The 18,991-nt window shown below is 42.6% G+C and overlaps 1 protein-coding gene across 1 annotated transcript; it reads right to left on the reverse strand.

Moving 5' to 3' along the window:
- Positions 1-2,192: 2,192 nt before the first annotated feature.
- Positions 2,193-4,691, reverse strand: LOC110605064 (probable hexosyltransferase MUCI70). The gene is made up of 4 exons (XM_021743368.2): positions 4,432-4,691; positions 4,122-4,325; positions 3,336-3,896; positions 2,193-2,674 (listed from the first exon to the last, which is right to left on the reverse strand). Exons 1-4 carry the CDS (start codon positions 4,679-4,681, stop codon positions 2,337-2,339), a joined length of 1,353 nt encoding a protein of 450 aa, XP_021599060.1. The 5' UTR covers positions 4,682-4,691; the 3' UTR covers positions 2,193-2,336.
- Positions 4,692-18,991: the final 14,300 nt, after the last annotated feature.

The raw sequence follows: 18,991 nt of genomic DNA on the forward strand, positions 1-18,991 counted from the left end.
TTTTCTCCTCATTCTTCTTCTTCTTCTTCTAGGAAGGGTAACATCCACAACTTCCTCTCCGGATTTATCTCCTCCTTTAACAAGAACAAATCGTCTAAGTAAAAAATTACCATAACCTAGAATCAGTAACAACTTAAAATCACAAAGATAGATATAATAGAGCATACCCTGCTTCAGTGGGATGGGATTCAAGCCAGAAAAGGTGACCATAGCCACTAATGATAGTACCGCCTAGTCGCTTGGATGCTCTGAAGACGACATCGGCAGTGATTGGAGACTTCCAAGAGCCGTAAGGAGCAGTAACCTTATCTTGCATAGCAGCTGATTCTACTGGCTGCACTGAAGAAGCCATAGTTCTGGAGCTATGATGACGCTGACTCTTGGGTGAGATGGTAGCAATAATTATACGAATATAGATAAGTCTAAAGAGAGAAGAAGAAAAATAATGAGAATAAAATAGAGCAGATAAGCGAGTAAAAGCAACCGCAACTAAGAAGAAGAAGAAGAAGGATGAGGAGACGAAGAAGTAAAAGGATGAGGAGAAAAGAAAAAAGAGGATCGGGAAGGAGAGATAGTGAGATGGGCTGATTTGGAAGTGAAAAATAGTGTTTGATTGGATTTTTTTTATTTAAAGGGTAGTTTAGTTATTTTCATTAAAATAAAAAGGAGCTTAACCGAAAATTTGACGGTAGAGACTATTTTACAGTTTTTTTAAATATAAAAAATTAAATTATAAGTTTTTAAAAATACAGGAACTAAAGTAAATACTTCATTAAATTAGAATGACTAAATAAAAATCAATATTTACTACTTCTCTCTTAATTTATTTTAAGAGAGAAGTTTTTCTCAAATATATATATATATTTTATTTTCCATAGTTTCGTTCTACTGAGCTCAATTTAAATTGAGGATTGGATTATGTTCCGCCAAATGCTTGTGGAATTTTCATTTTGCCTTCCTTATTCTATATTCTTTCAGTTTTACACTTCTAATCATTAATATGAAATATTAAATAAATATACCTTTAAAATTGGATTTTTTAAATTATAATTGTATTATTACATTTAATTAAAATTACTTCTAATTATTACTCTTAAATATTTAATAAATATACTTCTAAAATTAGATTTCTACAAGTTGATATTCCGTCGTTTAAAGTTGTAATTATATTTAATTATTAACTTTCTTAGTCTTCACCGTTGGTTGTGGACTACAACATGTGATAATTGATTATTTATAATTAATTATAATTTAATTATATTTTTTCTTAAATTTTAAAAAGTTAATTTTTTATTTATACAGAGGAAGTAAGTTATTCTGCTTAATTCAATTAACTTGTTTCTGAAAAGTAAATTTCTCATAAAAGTAATTCATTGGAACCAAACCAGGCCTAAATTGAAGAGGGTATGAGGTGTGAACAGAGGCAAATGTCGCAATGGGGAAAAAACATTTCCTAATTCCCGTGCAGTGAAACCAAAAATTCACAGGTTTCCTGTGAAGTCAGTGCTTGCCATAGATTAGTTTCGATAAATTACAATAAATTTGTATATAAAATTTCAATTGTAATATAATTTTTTTTAAAAAATTTTTAGTTTAGATAATATAAAATTGGATATTGCTTCTCGATTGATTTACCTAGAACTCACATGCCCGGAGTAAGCACCTTTGGTAGGAGAGGAAAGGCTAGAAGATGGAGACGAGTCCGTTGATTGACCTATTTTTCTTATTTCGTAGGATAAAATTAAAAAATTAATTAATAATTTTTTTTAAATTATAAAACCGAATAATAAAATATTTCGCTACTAAAACTGAATTAATAAATTTTTTAAAGTATTAAAATATTTTAATATATTTTTTAAAAATAATATACCAATTAATCCGTTTTCTCATAATATGCGGAGGAAATAGTAAATTACCTTTTTAATTTAATGTGTTAAATGCGTTTTATAATTAGAAAACCAATAATTACAGCTTTTATATTACTTGAATTTTCAATTCAAAATTTATGTTTTGCCAGGTCTGCAATTTACCCGATTAATTTGCTGACTGATCTCATAACCAATGGCTTCATGCCACGTGAAGCTTACACATTCAAGCAAAGGACTATCCAACAACTCTCCCTGCCCTTTCCTTAAAAATTAACTACCAAGGCCCCACTGAAAAAAGAAAGTGATAAAATCCCAATCTCCATCTAAATCAAAAAGCAACAATCCCTGCCAACCTGTTATTTGTCGTCAGCTTTTTCCTGTGAAAGATTTATTGGTTAGTTTTCTTTTTTCCTTTCTTTCTGTGCTAACACTACCAAGTTTTTTAAAGAGAAAAAAAAAATAAAAAAATCAATTCTGGGATTCCCCCCACATTTCAAACAGATACTCGTGGCACTTGCTACAACAGCTGCTATTTACAAACAAATCTTTGCTAACCCTTTTGAGCTTTCTAGGTTTCCAAGTTTCATTATCTTTTTTCAGGTTGTGTCTGTACTCCATAACCACCTGCTCAAACACCTCCACCTCCAACATGTTTAAACTTAGCTTTGGGTTCATGTGATCTCTAATATATGCAAAAGCCAATTGATCTCTTGGGTTAAATGCTTCCAACTCATTGAACATAAGGCAAGAGAATAGATTGCTGTTGGCTCCATGCCTTCTCAAGATCAAAGCACTGTCTGGCACATCTGCCAACTCAAACACACAAGAAAAGATATTATTATTATTCTTCTTAATGAGATAGTAATGCATTTTAAATTCAAAGTAAACGACAAGTCACCTGCCACATGCAACTGAGTAAACAGCACCACATATGAAAATGACCATTGCCGTTTCCATGCAATACGACAAGCATTTCTATACATTGTGCACTAAATTTTTTTTCCATGCAATTCCATTAGGTCCACATTTCATATTGAGTTTGAAGACTTAACTTAGAAGGTGTATGAATCTATTATCAGATTAAGTATGCTCATGAGAAATTTAGCTTTGTTACTTAGAATTTTCAGCTAAAAGTCTAAATCTAGGGCATCATATTCTCAGGTTCTTTCTGCATCCATATAACTTCAGCATCACTCAATAGACAAAATTCAACACTTTGAGGAATCTATCTTAAGCACAGCTGTTTCTCAAACCACCCGCCATTAGAGAAGAACTGTTACAGCTTCTTTTTTGAAAAATTATCATTGCAATGATTATCCCATGAAACTTCAAGATCAAGCCTAATAATGTTTGTTTACCTAACCGTCTTTTTAGCATTATTTTTTTGTTCAAAAGCCATAAGAAAAAACTCAAATTTCATATTTAATTTGAAGCTATGAAGAACAAAGATTCAAGAGTCTTGTTTACCTGAGGGATAGGGGAGTTTATTGGGCGTCCATGGCTGCAATCCATTCTCGCAATAAGTCTCCATTTGAATTCTCAAAGCATCAATATCCCACCATTTTCGCCACCTTGCAGTTGCCAATGCTTCTTCCATTGTGTGTATAAAGTATGGATGTTGTGATATCGCCATGTCCACTTCCTTTGGTACAACAAATGTGTGGATCAACAACAGTGGATCCACCATTAGTTGAAGCTTTGCATCTATCCAAATGCTAAATTTCGAGTTTGGAAAGAGTCTATGAACTAAGTATTTAGGTATTACTCCATTCATGGCTGGATTTTCGTATAAATCAGTGCTTGAAACCTTAATAATTCTCCACACACCTAAACTATATTCAAGGGATTTTCTTGATATTAATTGGTGTTGGCTTAGTCCCTCAATCGTTTTATCATCCACAAACATGAAGAAACACACATTATCCTGTGTTTTGGAACCAAGGGTTTTCGGTTGCCGGATTTTGTCATGGTCATTGAAGATTGCCGAGACTACAACTACTCCATTGCAGCTCTCCATTGCCGTTCGATCTGAATTATACACAAATTACACGGAGAAAGCCTGTTTATTAAATTAACTTAAATTTTAAATTTCAACAAGAAAAAAAAAAAATCTCATTCGTTGCGGTCACAGCATTGGTGATTCTTTCTTTTTAATCTAAAACTTCCATTGGTCTTCACCAAAATGCCAAACAAGGGGGGGGGGGGGGGGAGGGGGGACAATGGAAATGAATTAAATTCTTAGGAATTGCTCACCAGAATCACTGACTGGAAACTTCTTAAAGAACCCACAAGGAATCTCCACGCTATCATTTAAATGATTAAAATAAGACATCCTCTTCTGGGTACTGAAATTCCCACCAAAACTGTCTCTGTTTCCTTCCATATACCTCAAGCCCTGAGAAGATACAGATGAATTCCGACATAAATTTTTGATCTCCTCCAATGCAATCCAATAATCTGAAGAAAAAAAACCCATGAATCAGAATCCAAAAAGGAACGAGTTGAACCCATAATTCAACACCCAAATAAGAAGAAACAGAGAGAGAGAGATCAATGGTGATACCAGAGATAAAAACAGGGGAGGAGCAATGGTTGCGATGTGTTGAAATGGCGTACTTGTGTTCTCCATAGGTAGGAGGGTAAGAGAAGAGAGGAACCTGAACGGGATCGAAAGGAGAATATCTGAAGAGGCATTTGGTAGGATGGAGAGAGGAATAGAGAGCTAAAAGCAGAGTGGAGAACAGATATAACAGAGAGAGACAGAGGAGCTTTGATTGGAAGATGAGAGGTGTTGACAACTTTGCTTTCCCCATAAACTCTTCTTCATGGGTTTCCTCGCCTTCGATTGTCCTCCTTTTGCACTTTTATTATATTAGGGGAATTATATTGTGTGCTCGAGTTTATTTTATCATTGCATGCTCTCTTTTTTTTTTTTTTTTTTTAAATTTTGCAATTTGAGAGTATTTAAAAATTAGAAATACTACAAAATTTCGCAAATCATAGTATACATTCCTTATTTTCCTCAAAAATAACTAATATCTAAACTTGAGGGTGGAAGTTATGCTTCATTTTCGTTTCCTATCTTCGAAAGGAATGTCTTAAAGTTAACAGTGAACTAGGTACAAGAAAAAACATTTACTTAAATTTGATTTATCATAATTTAAAGATATAATATATTCTAAATTCATAATCAAATGTTCCCGAAAGAATAATTCATGATGAATGTAAGATTTTTACTAATAATCTAATTAGAAATTAAAATTTTATAAAAATTTAATTTAATTATTTTTTATCAAAATTTTTATTTGGAATATGATAATTTTTTTTTTAATTTAAAAAATTTTTACTAAAAAACAAAATTAAAACATGGGTGAGTATTTGGTTTATTCGGTTAAAAATTGAATTAAATCGAATAAACCAAAAACTAAAATTTTAGTATTTATAAAAATCGAATCAAATTGATTTTGGTAAAAAATCAAATCGAACTGAATCAGTCTGATTCAGTTTGATTCGATTCGGTTTGATCGATTTGAATTTTTAATAAATTTTTTACATTTTTTTTTAGTATTTTAAAATTTAAATGAAATTGATAACCGCTGGATTTCTCCATCCCGGTCTGGGGCCAGGCCCACGATACCAGCCCATTATCTAGAGACCCTCAAGCCTCACACATGCACCAGGTTCGATTCGCTCAGCCTTGAGACCGGACTCTAGTTAGTCTCTTCAACCAGGCCGGCCCAGCATTGTCGGCCCAATGAACAGATCCTCTCTGGGTTCAGTCTTAATTCTACCTTTCGGCCCAGCTCAGGATCAGGAGGGAGGCCTACCCATCCGTCACAGGGGACCACCCGCATGCGCGCCCAGGAAGAACCAGAGGCCGTTACGCATGGGACAGCGATCTGATTTCCTCGTACGTCCATATCAACGAGACAGGGACAAGTGGCCCAATGACATACATTCTGTTACACGTCACTAGCGGACAAAAGGAAACAGATAAAAGGAGAAATACAGTCCTCTAGGTCTAGGCTTTTCCTGTCTTACAGAACCCATTGTAAAACCCTATTTTCTGGATCTCAGATCATCAAGTGGCACCGTCTGTGGGAACGAAGGAGATCTTTTCATCACCGGAGTTCCACTCTTACAATACCCACTGAGATCCACGATGGCTAACCACAACGAAAACAATCTTGTCAATACCCCTAATGACCTGAGCTCCGCTCAGGAGGGACAACAGTTCTCTTTTTCCAGTCCCACAACACCAAACAACCAAACACCAATCCCCTTCAACCCCCCGCCAAGCTTGGCAGAGAACGTGCTTGGAGCTGCTCTATCCAACCAGGACCTTCCAACCATGGCCCTCCAACTACAAAATACCGCCCACTGGTTGGGGCAGGTAATGCAACAAAGAGGCCTTAACACCTCGGTAAATGTGTTGCCAGTGGTAGAAGAATCCAGAGCCGATGAACCTCACCAACCTACCCCCAATCCCCCTCAAGCAATCAGCCGAGAAATGGAAGAGAGAAGTAGGAGAGCGGACGTAGAAGTAGAACCAGAAGCAAGGGTTCACGGAAGGAGGGCGAGGGAGTTGATTGAGAATGATGAAGTCGACAGTTATCCCGCTGGAATAGCCGGAAGAGTGGGGAGCGAGACATGGGAGGAGGCATATCACCAGGAGAAGAAACCCAGACAGGAGGAGGAGAGCGTAGACCAAAAGCTGCAAAAGATGAGAGAGCAGCTCTTGGCCGAGCTGGGAATGAAGGATCAGAACCAAACTCTCTTGCCCACCTCTTCGCCTTTCTCGAAGTGGGTGCAGCAGGAGACCGTTCCCAAGAAGTTCATGATGCCGCCTATGGCCGCATACGACAGAGCTGGGAACCCCCGCGAGCACGTCTTGAACTATAAGACTTTCATGGAGCTGCAAACTTTTTCAGACGCTTTGATATGCAAGGTATTCCCAACAACGCTCTCGGGACCAGCACGGGCGTGGTTTAACAGCCTTGAGGCCGAAAGCATCAGAAGCTTTAGAGATCTGGCCACTCGCTTCATCAGCCAGTTCATTGCTGGGGTGCCTGCAGACAGAAAGACGAGTTATCTAGAGACAGTCAGGTAGAAAAGAGATGAATCGCTCAGGGAGTACGTTGCCCGTTTCAATACGGAGGCCTTGCAGATTCTCGAGCTGGATGAGGGTAGAGCAGTGGAGGCCATGCAGAAAGGGACAACTTCGTCAGAGTTCTTTGGCTCATTGAGCAGGAAGCCTCCTACCTCACTGGCCGAGCTGATGAAGAGGGCAGAGAAATATATAAGACAGGATGATGCCTTGATGACAAGAAGGTTCGCCAGAGGAGTGGCAGATAATGGGAAAGCCCCGGAGGAAAGGAGGCCGGAAAGACAGGAGAAAAATCAAAGTAGAAGGCCTGAGCCCTACAAACAGCCCTGGGAGCGAAGGGACCAAAGATCCCCACCTCCTAGGGTCCCAGAACAGAAATCACTTCCGCCGTGGGTTCCAGAAGCACCGACCCCCCTCAACGTCTCTAGAGCCGAAGTGCTCATGGCCGTCCAGGACAAGGAGTTCCTACAATGGCCTAAACCTATGAGAACTGAAGCAGATCAGCGAAATCCTGACAAATACTGTCAGTATCATCGTACACATGGTCATGACACCAACAACTGCTACCAATTGATTGTTGAGATCGAGAGGTTGATAAAGAGAGGACACCTCAAGAATTTCGTGAAGAAACCGGAGGGATAGAGGCCTCAGCCTAACCTGGCAGCCCAAGCACCGAGGAGAACAGGAGCCGGACCGGTGAATGATGGGTCCAGTGGGACCATCAACATGATCATTTAGCTGGGAATGGGAACGGAAGAGGTTGGATTTATTAGAGAGGTTATGTACCCACAGTGGCTAGCAAATCTTGTATTAGTCAAAAAGGCCAATGGCAAATATAGGATGTGTATAGACTTCATTGACCTCAATCAAGCATACCCCAAAGATTGTTACCACCTCCCTGATATTAATAAAATGGTCGACTCCATGGCCGGCTTTGAGTACATGTCGTCTTTAGACACAATGTCTAGTGATCACCAAATCCCAATGGACAGGTCAGATGAGGAGAAGACCTCGTTCATAATAGAAGATGGGACCTACTGCTATAAGGCCATGTCTTTCGGGCCGAAAAAACCCTGAAAATGGTCGGAACGGGAGTCTATCAGATCGAAAACGTGCAGGGAAACCCTGAGCCTCACGCCTGGAATATCCAGCACCTAAAGAGGTGCTTCCCTAACAACATTTGTAAAGAAAATTCTTGTGCTCTGAAAACATGAAAGAAGAAAATAACACCATTTTTGCAAAGCAATGTTATCTTTATTACTGTGAGTATTAATTCTCTTTGAAAAAGAAAGAACAGATCCCAGAAGACCTCACTGAGACATAGAGACCTCAGGGAGGTAGAAGACCTCACTGAGACATAGAGACCTCAGGGAGGTAGAAGACCTCACTAAGACATAGAGACCTCATGGAGGTAGAAGACCTCACTGAGACATAGAGACCTCAGGGAGGTAGAAGACCTCACTGAGACATAGAGACCTCATGGAGGTAGAAGACCTCACTGAGATATAGAGACCTCATGGAGGTAGAAGACCTCACTGAGACATAGAGACCTCAGGGAGGTAGAAGACCTCACTGAGACAAAGAGACCTCAGGGAGGTAGAAGACCTCACTGAGACATAGAGACCTCAGGGAGGTAGAAGACCTCACTGAGACATAGAGACCTCAGGGAGGTAGAAGACCTCACTGAGACATAGAGACCTCAGGGAGGTAGAAGACCAGGATCCCCAAGATCTCTTGGCGTCAGAAGACCTCATTGAGACATAGAGACCTCAGGGAGATAGAAGACCAGTGTAATACCCGGCTGGAGTCCGGCATCGGAATTCTACTTTCCGGTGGATTCCGGGATGTCGGAAGTCTCTAAAAGGGTTAGAATTATGTTTTTCTTAAATGTTTTGATATGTTCATCAAGTTTTATGCATAAGGAAATGAGTTTTTAAGTGAAATGAACCAAGGCAGAAAAGCCAGGTTCGGCCGCCGAAGTTGAGGTTCGGTCGCCGAACATGCATGGCTTTCGGTTTCACGTGTGGCCGCCGAAGGTGGTCTGGCCAGCCACCTATAAATGGCCCTCAGTCGGTTGAAGCGGTCAGAGCGCCGTTTCTTTTGTCTTCTGAGGTGAAACCCTGTCCTTTGTGAGTTTTCTTCCATGTTTTCATTAACTCATGCACAGATTTGCTTCGTTTTCATGATTATTTGAAGGTTGTAAGTTAAAAACTCAAAGTTTGGAAGTTTGGAGAGTTTGAAGGCAAGTTGCTCCAAAACTCCACGTTAGGATCGTTCATCTACTTGTTTTCACAAGGTAAGTGAAGATCATGAGCTTGTTTGTATGTTTTCTGAAGGTTTTATGGGGTTTATGGAGAGAGTTGCATGAATAGGGTTATTTGTGAGGTTTTGATGATTTTGTGCATAGAGCTTGTTTCTGTGTTGTTTGTGTTATGTGTTTGGGGTTTTTAGGTAGTTTTTGACCCCTTTGAGCATATACATGAGTGTATGCAAGTGAAGGAATTGAGGTGTTTGTGTTTGAATGAGTTTGGTGCATTTGGCGAGAGGCAGGGCAAGTTTCTGCCCTGCTGATGAACTCAGGTTCGGCAGCTGAAGGTACATTCGGTCGCCGAATCCCTGAGGAGGAGAGAGGAGGTGGCTTCGGCTGCCCAAGCTTGCCCCCGAGCTTTTGGACTTTCGGCTCTGGAGGGAAGTTCGGCCGCCGAAGGTGCCGCCGAAGGGTAGAGACTTTCGTCTCTGGAGTGCCTTTTGGCCCCCGAAACTTGCCCCCGAAAGGGTTCGGCAGCCGAAAGTGGAAGTTCAGCCGCCGAAGGTGCTTGAGTTTCGTCTCTGGAGAGGACTTTCGGCCGCCGAACCTGCCGCCGAAAGTGTTCTGTCCAGCCTTCTTTTGCATGCTTTGCATGGATAGTTGAGTGCATTTAAGGGGTTTCTTGGGGAGTTTATTAGAGTTGTTCATACGCTAGTTTGGTCCCTCATTTGAGTCTATCTGTATAGGTACAGACCAGAGGAACCAGAGAGAGCAGCAGTGAGTTCTGCTCTAGAGGTTACAGAGCCTGCAGAGTCAGTCAGTCTAGATAGCCAGAGGTGAGTGGAACTAAACTTAATGCTTTTACTTGCACAATGGAATGTTTTAGCATATCTCATGCATCATGATTATGCAATAGGTTGATTGCATTAGGATCTACGAATATGTCGCATTGCATCGTTATTTGGTGATGTGAGTGAATGCTGAATGATCCAATAGTCTCAGACAGGAAGTCCAGGAGCCTTTGACTATGCCCTGGCAGGTATAGTAAAGACCAGGAGCCTTTGACTACGCCCTGGCAGGTATATAGTAAAGTCCAGGAGCCTTTGACTACGCCCTGGCAATGGTAAGTACAGAGGTGTTATATACACATATACATATATGACAGGAAGACCAGGTGCTCGATTCTACGCCCTGGTACAGAGTTACTGGGACTATGTGGTGACAGGTTTACTCTTGTTGTGGTTTGTCTGTGTTATGACGCATTCCATGAGATCATGTTTTATTGAGATGTTTTACTGTTCTACTCACTGGGCTATAGAGCTCATCCCACTCCCTTAACCCCAGTTTTGCAGGTTCAGTGTACAGTGTACAGGGACAGTCCAGCAGCGTACGGAAAGAGTAAAGAGATTTGTTATAGCCTAGAGTGGACATGTAATCTTAACGAGATGATGTACTAAGTGTGTATCTAAAGTTAGAAATGTGCTTGACTTAGTGATGTATGTTTTATACATGATCTAGATATGTATATATGTTTTTACTGTATGTGAAAAACCAAGCTTAACAGGTATGAGTTAACCCATCTAGTGCAAGCTCTAGTCAGGGGTACAGAGTAGAGAGTACAGAGTACAGAGTACAGAGTACAGAGATAGTGCATGCACAGGTTAAGCCTTGGTACAGAGAAAAGAATTTTTATTTTTCACAGAAAATGTATGATCATGTATGAGATTTACAGGTACACAGAGAGTATAGCAGGCTTGCTACGGGTTCTGGCGGCCTTAAGCCGACCTGAATCCTAGCGCCGGTGACGGTCCATTTTGGAGTCGTTACAGATTGGTATCAGAGCCCTAGGTTCACATGATCGGACCTATAGAGACAGTGTTGGGCTCATACAGGGTAAAAGTGGTCAAGCACAAAAGGAAATCATGTCCACTAGGATAGGGTCTTGAGTCCTATCTGTGATATGCCATGAGTTATGCATGTGCCTTATTGCTATGTGTTGTTTATGTGCTAAAGTGCTATGTTATGTGTTGTTTTCCAGAGAGTAAAGATGAGAGGAACTCGTCGATCAGCTCGATTGACTGGAGTCCCACCAGAGAGTGAGAGACCAGCTGCTCGTCCTCCTACATTGCCGAGGGCAAGGTCTCAGAGATCTAGCAGGGAAGGTACGTCAATAGACCCTAGAAGGTCTGTAGACGAGAGCAGAAGGGGAACAGCTAGGGGAGAAAGATCAGAGGAAAGGAGGGAAGCAATGGAGATTGATCAGTCTAGAGATGACAACATGGGTATAGGCAGATTTGAGGAAGGTATGGGAGAGTCGCAGGGAGGTGCTCAGACCTCAGGTTTTGGCTACCCAGAGTATCTGATGGGAGGTATGTCGGAGTACTCTAGCTTTGTCCCATATCCTCCTTACATGCCATATATGCCTTATTCTTACTACCCACCATATCCTATGTATCCATCTTCCCCTACCCATCCAAGTGCAGCACACCCAGAGCTAAATGACCCAGTACCACCACCAGAACCAGTAGCCCCTGTTGTTGACAGACATCAACCTAGCTCCTCTGGAGGTAAGGTACAAATGACGGAGTACTTGAAATTGGATGCTCCTAAATACAACACGGGAGATGATCCATTTGATTACCTCAGAGCAGTTAGGATGATAACCAGTGAATTGGGAGCAGACGATAGGAGAGCCATTGAGATGGCAGGTTTCACATTAAAATGCAAGAAAGCCAGAGAATGGTTTAAAAACTATATGGAGCCCAGAATGGACAGCATGTCATGGGGAGAGTTCGTCAATGAGTTTGCAGGGTGGGCTTTTCCTGACAGTTCTCGGGAGATGAAAGTCATAGAGTTCGAACAGTTGCGACAGACAGATGAGATGAGTGTTGATGAATTCACAAATAAGTTCCTGGATTTGCTTTAGTATGTGGGTCAAGCCTATGATACTGATCAGAAGAAGGCAAGGAGATATACTATGAGATTGCATCCCAGGTATTCTTCCTTGATTCTTCCAGCAGAAAAGGAGAGTTTCCACACCATAGTGGACGCAGCCAGGAAAATGGAAGCTAGTGCCAATATTCAGAAACAGTCAAAGGCACAGGCTTCGGGTTCTAAGGCCCCCAGTGCAGGCACTTCAGGCAGTAAGAGATGGGATAGAGCAAAAGGAACAAAGAGTAAGTTCTGGAGTAAAGTGAAGTCAGGTCTGGGAATAGGTAGTGGCTCAAGCTCTGGCACAGCTTCAGTATGCAGAAGATGCGGAAAACCACATGGAGGAGTTTGTCGGTTGGGATCTACAGCTTGTTTTAGATGTGGACAGGAAGGGCATATTGCTCGGGATTGTCCGCAGGTGACATTTGCACCATCCCAGCAGATGAGTTCAGGCAGTGTGGTACAGCCAGTTGTACGGCCAGCAGCTCCAGTCATGCCTCAGAATAGTGGCAGAGGTAGAGGGAGAGGGGCAGCCTCTACTTCAGCAGCAGGTTCCCAAGGTGGAAATCCAGTAGCTCCAGCACGGATTTTCACTGTGACACAGGAGGAGGCGAACACGTCAAACACAGTGGTGTCAGGTAATCTCATCATTGGGTGTTCAGCTGTGTATGCTTTGTTGGACCCCGGTGCTTCTCATTCCTTTATTGCTTCAAGAGCCATAGAGAGATTGGGTTTGATTAGTTCTGAGTTAGAGTATCCTCTCTGGGTCAGTGGACCTAAATGTGACCCATCAGTGGCAGTGTCAGTCTGTCGTTTTAGTCCAGTGTTTATAGAGGGTAGATACCTTCCAGCTGACCTTGTGGTTCTAGATTTGACGGATTTTGATGTCATTCTAGGGATGGATTGGTTATCTGCATATAGTGCTGCTTTGGACTGTAGAGAGAAGCTAGTGAGTCTCAGAGACCAGGATGGGTCAGAGTGTGTCTTCAGAGGAGACAGGAGAGGTACACCCAGAGGTATGATTTCAGCCCTTCAGGCTCGTTGTTTGCTTAGGAGGGGTTTTCAGGGGTTTCTAGCTCATGTGAGAGAGCTAGAGAGTCAGGTTAGGGAACCAGCCACAGTACCAGTCGTCCGAGAGTTTCTCGATGTGTTCCCAGACGATTTACCAGGACTTCCACCTGATAGGGAGATAGGGTTTGAAATCGAATTGCTGCCAGGTACTAGACCTATCTCTATTCCTCCCTACAGGATGGCGCCAGCAGAGTTAAAAGAGTTAAAAGAGCAGTTGCAGGACTTGGTAGATAAGGGTTTCATCCGCCCTAGTACCTCACCTTGGGGTGCTCCAGTGCTCTTTGTCAGAAAGAAGGATGGATCCCTCAGACTTTGTATCGACTACAGACAGTTGAACAAGGTCACTATCAAGAATTGATATCCGCTACCTCGGATTGATGATCTCTTTGACCAGCTAGCTGGAGCAGGTTGTTTCTCGAAAATAGATCTGAGATCCGGGTATCATCAGTTGAGAGTCAGAGAGGCAGATGTGCCTACGACAGCTTTCAGGACCAGATATGGGCATTATGAGTTCTTAGTGATGCCGTTCGGGTTGACTAACGCCCCTGCAGCATTCATGGATCTCATGAACAGAGTTTTCAGTGAGTTTCTGGATCACTTTGTCATTGTTTTCATCGATGATATTTTAGTGTATTCCAGAGATGCAGAGGAGCATGCCCAGCATCTGAGGATAGTTTTGCAGACACTGAGAGAACATGGATTGTATGCCAAGTTCTCGAAGTGTGAGTTTTGGTTGAGGAGCATTTCCTTCTTGGGACATGTGGTATCAGCAGAAGGTATTGAGGTAGACCCCAAGAAGATAGAGGCTGTAGCTAACTGGCCTAGACCCACGACAGTGACTGAGATTAAAAGCTTTCTGGGACTGGCAGGTTACTACAGGAGGTTCGTTCAGAACTTCTCAAAGATAGCGGCTCCTATGACCAAATTGACTCAGAAGAACCAGAAGTTTGTCTGGTCAGACCAATGTGAAGAGAGCTTTGAAGAGCTCAAGAAGAGATTGACAACAGCACCAGTGCTAGCTCTGCCTGTGAGTAATGAGGATTTCACAGTGTTCTGTGATGCATCTCGAGTGGGATTGGGCTGTGTATTGATGCAGAGTGATAGGGTGATCGCTTATGCTTCTAGACAGTTGAAGAAGCACGAGTTGAATTACCCTACCCATGACCTAGAGATGGCAGCAGTTATCTTTGCACTTAAGATGTGGCGGCATTATCTCTACGGGGTTAAATGCGAGATCTTCACTGATCACAAGAGTTTACAGTACATCTTGAGTCAGAGAGAACTGAATTTAAGGCAGAGAAGATGGGTCGAATTACTCAGTGATTATGATTGTAAGATTCAGTACCATCCGGGTAAGGCGAATGTTGTGGCAGACGCCCTAAGCCGGAAGTCACTAGGCAGTTTATCCCATATAGCAGCAGAACGGAGACCAGTAGTGATGGAGCTTTATAAGCTCTTAGAAGAGGGGTTACAGTTAAAGTTGTCTGGTACAAGTGCGTTGATAGCACAGATGAGAGTGACACCTGTGTTTCTGGAGCAGATAGCTCAGAGACAGCATAAGGACCCAGCGTTGATGAAAATTGCCAGGACTGTTCAGTCAGGCAACAGTGTAGAGTTCAGATTTGACAGCAAAGGGATCCTCCGTTATGGGAGTCGACTTTGTGTACCAGATAGGAGCAGTGTGAAGGAAGACATTATGAGGGAAGCTCATAATGCAAGATATAGTGTTCACCCAGGAGCCACCAAGATGTATCAGGATCTAAAAAGGGTCTATTGGTGGCCAGCCATGAAGAAAGAAGTGGCGCAGTTTGTGACAGCTTGTGAGGTTTGCCAAAGGGTGAAACTCGAGCATCAGAAACCAGCAGGAATGCTTAACCCATTGCCGATTCCAGAGTGGAAATGGGAGAACATAGCCATGGATTTTGTAGTGGGTTTACCAGCAGCGTCCAACAGGATAGACTCTATATGGGTGATTGTGGACAGACTCACAAAATCTGCTCATTTTCTTCCAGTTCGGAGTAACTATTCTGTGGATAAGTTGGCACAGATCTATTTGGATGAGATAGTGAGATTACATGGAGTTCCAGTATCTATAGTCTCAGATAGAGGACCTCAGTTTACCTCTAGATTTTGGCGAAGTCTGCAGAGTGCGATGGGCACGAGATTAGAGTTTAGCACTGCTTTCCACCCACAGACTGATGGACAGTCAGAGAGGACCATCCAGACCATAGAGGATATGCTCTGACTGTGTGTGTTAGACTTTGGCGGTTCTTGGAGGCAGCATCTACCTTTGGTGGAGTTTGCCTACAATAAAAGCCATCATGCTAGCATAGGGATGGCTCCTTATGAAGCTTTGTATGGGAGGAAATGCAGATCCCCTGTTTGCTGGGAAGAAATAGGAGAGAAGGCTCTTGCAGGGCCAGAGTTAGTAGAAATTACCAGTAGAGTGGTGCCCATGATCAGAGAGAGAATCAGAATAGCGCAGAGTAGACAGAAAAGTTATGCAGACGTTTGCAGAAAGCAGTTAGAGTTCCAGGAGGGTAATTGGGTATTGCTTAAAGTGTCTCCAATGAAAGGAGTGGTTCGTTTTGGGAAGAAGGGTAAGTTAGCTCCACGGTACATTGGACCCTTTGAGATTTTGCAGAGGATCGGAAATGTGTCGTATAAGCTGGATTTACCTGCTTCTATGGAGCGAATTCACCCGGTATTTCATGTTTCTATGCTACGGCAGTTTGTGTCAGATCCGACTCAGGTTCTGAGTGAGCCTGAGGTGGAGATGCTTACAGATCTCACTTATATAGAGCAGCCAGTGCGGATTCTGGACACACAGATCAGACAGCTAAGGAACAAGGAGATTCCGATGGTGAAAGTTCTGTGGAACCACCATAATCTCGAAGAGTGTACCTGGGAGACGCGAGAGTCGATGCTCCAGCAGTACCCATATTTGTTTTGAGGTTAGTTTCCTCCTTTTTATGTGTTGTTATTTGTTTTAGGATCATTCGAGGACGAATGTTCTTAAGGGGGGGAGAATGTAATACCCGGCTGGAGTCCGGCATCGGAATTCTACTTTTCGGTGGAGTCCAGGATGTCGGAAGTCTCTAGAAGGGTTAGAATTATGTTTTTCTTAAATGTTTTGATATGTTCATCAAGTTTTATGCATAAGGAAATGAGTTTTTAAGTGAAATGAACCAAGGCAGAAAAGCCAGGTTCGGCCGCCGAAGTTGAGGTTCGGCCGCCGAACATGCATGGCTTTTGGTTTCACGTGTGGCCGCCGAAGGTGGTCTGGCCAGCCACCTATAAATGGCCCTCAGTCGGTTGAAGCGGTCAGAGCGCCGTTTCTTTTGTCTTCTGAGGTGAAACCCTATCCTTTGTGAGTTTTCTTCCATGTTTTCATTAACTCATGCACAGATTTGCTTCGTTTTCATGATTATTTGAAGGTTGTAAGTTAAAAACTCAAAGTTTGGAAGTTTGGAGAGTTTGAAGGCAAGTTGATCCAAAACTCCACGTTAGGATCGTTCATCTACTTGTTTTCACAAGGTAAGTGAAGATCCTGAGCTTGTTTGTATGTTTTCTGAAGGTTTTATGGGGTTTATGGAGAGAGTTGCATGAATAGGGTTATTTGTGAGGTTTTGATGATTTTGTGCATAGAGCTTGTTTCTGTGTTGTTTGTGTTATGTGTTTGGGGTTTTTAGGTAGTTTTTGACCCCTTTGAGCATATACATGAGTGTATGCAAGTGAAGGAATTGAGGTGTTTGTGTTTGAATGATTTTGGTGCATTTGGCGAGAGGCAGGGCAAGTTTCTGCCCTGCTGATGAACTCAGGTTCGGCAGCCGAAGGTACATTCGGCCGCCGAACCCCTGAGGAGGAGAGAGGAGGTGGCTTCAGCTGCCCAAGCTTGCCCCCGAGCTTTTGGACTTTCGGCTCTGGAGGGAAGTTCGGCCGCCGAAGGTGCCGCCGAAGGGTAGAGACTTTCATCTCTGGAGTGCCTTTTGGCCCCAGAAACTTGCCCCCGAAAGGGTTCGGCAGCCGAAAGTGGAAGTTCGACCGCCGAAGGTGCTTGAGTTTCGTCTCTAGAGAGGACTTTCGGCCGCCGAACCTGCCGCCGAAAGTGTTCTGTCCAGCCTTCTTTTGCATGCTTTGCATGGATAGTTGAGTGCATTTAAGGGGTTTCTTGGGGAGTTTATTAGAGTTGTTCATACGCTAGTTTGGTCCCTCATTTGAGTCTATCTGTATAGGTACAGACCAGAGGAACCAGAGAGAGCAGCAGTGAGTTCTGCTCCAGAGGTTACAGAGCCTGCAGAGTCAGTCAGTCCAGATAGCCAGAGGTGAGTGGAACTAAACTTAATGCTTTTACTTGCACAATGGAATGTTTTAGCATATCTCATGCATCATGATTATGCAATAGGTTGATTGCATTAGGATCCACGAATATGTCGCATTGCATCGTTATTTGGTGATGTGAGTGAATGCTGAATGATCCAATAGTCTCAGACAGGAAGTCTAGGAGCCTTTGACTACGCCCTGGCAGGTATAGTAAAGACCAGGAGCCTTTGACTATGCCCTGGCAGGTATATAGTAAAGTCTAGGAGCCTTTGACTACGCCCTGGCAATAGTAAGTACAGAGGTGTTATATACACATATACATATATGACAGGAAGACCAGGTGCTCGATTCTACGCCCTGGCACAGAGTTACTAGGACTATGTGGTGACAGATTTACTCTTGCTGTGGTTTGTCTGTGTTATGACGCATTCCATGAGATCATGTTTTATTGAGATGTTTTACTGTTCTACTCACTGGGCTATAGAGCTCATCCCACTCCCTTAACCCCAGTTTTGCAGGTTCAGTGTACAGTGTACAGGGACAGTCCAGCAGCGTATGGAAAGAGTAAAGAGATTTGTTATAGCCTAGAGTGGACATGTAATCTTAACGAGATGATGTACTAAGTGTGTATCTAAAGTTAGAAATGTACTTGACTTAGTGATGTATGTTTTATACATGATCTAGATATGTATATATATTTTTACTGTATGTGAAAAACCAGGCTTAACAGGTATGAGTTAACCCATCTAGAGCAAGCTCTAGTCAGGGGTACAGAGTACAGAGTACAAGGTACAGAGTACAGAGTACAGAGTACAGAGTACAGAGTACAGAGATAGTGCATGCACAGGTTAAGCCTTGGTACAGAGAAAAGAATTTTTATTTTTCACAGAAAATGTATGATCATGTATGAGATTTACAGGTACACAGAGAGTATAGCAGGCTTGCTACGGGTTCTGGCGGCCTTAAGCCGACCTGAATCCTAGCGCCGGTGACGGTCCATTTTGGGGTCGTTACAACCAGGATCCCCAAGATCTCCTGGCACAACAAGTCCAGGATCCCCAATATCTCTTGGCACCAAACGGCTGGTGGGATCCAAAAGATCTCCCGGAGCAAAAATAGCCGGGATCCCCAAGATCTCCCGGAGCAAAAACGGCTGGGATCCCCAAGATCTCCCGGCGTCACATGCTCATAGCAAACAGCGGTGTGCAGGGACAACACGCAAAAATAACTCATGAAAATACAGCTCCGACCTCACACGAAAGATGGGGCCCTACTCACCACCTTAAAAGGTACAAGATCTGACTTATCACCATTATGCAAAGGCTATGTGCCCGAGCTCATATTAATAAAGTAATGAGAAAAATGAGGACATCCTTGCAGATATCATAAAAACTCAAAGTTCAGCCCACTGTTAAAAACTGAGTTCACGGTTAAGGCTAGTCT

This window comes from Manihot esculenta, chromosome 17 (assembly GCF_001659605.2).
Source record: "Manihot esculenta cultivar AM560-2 chromosome 17, M.esculenta_v8, whole genome shotgun sequence".
In the NCBI taxonomy this organism is placed as follows: domain Eukaryota; kingdom Viridiplantae; phylum Streptophyta; class Magnoliopsida; order Malpighiales; family Euphorbiaceae; genus Manihot; species Manihot esculenta.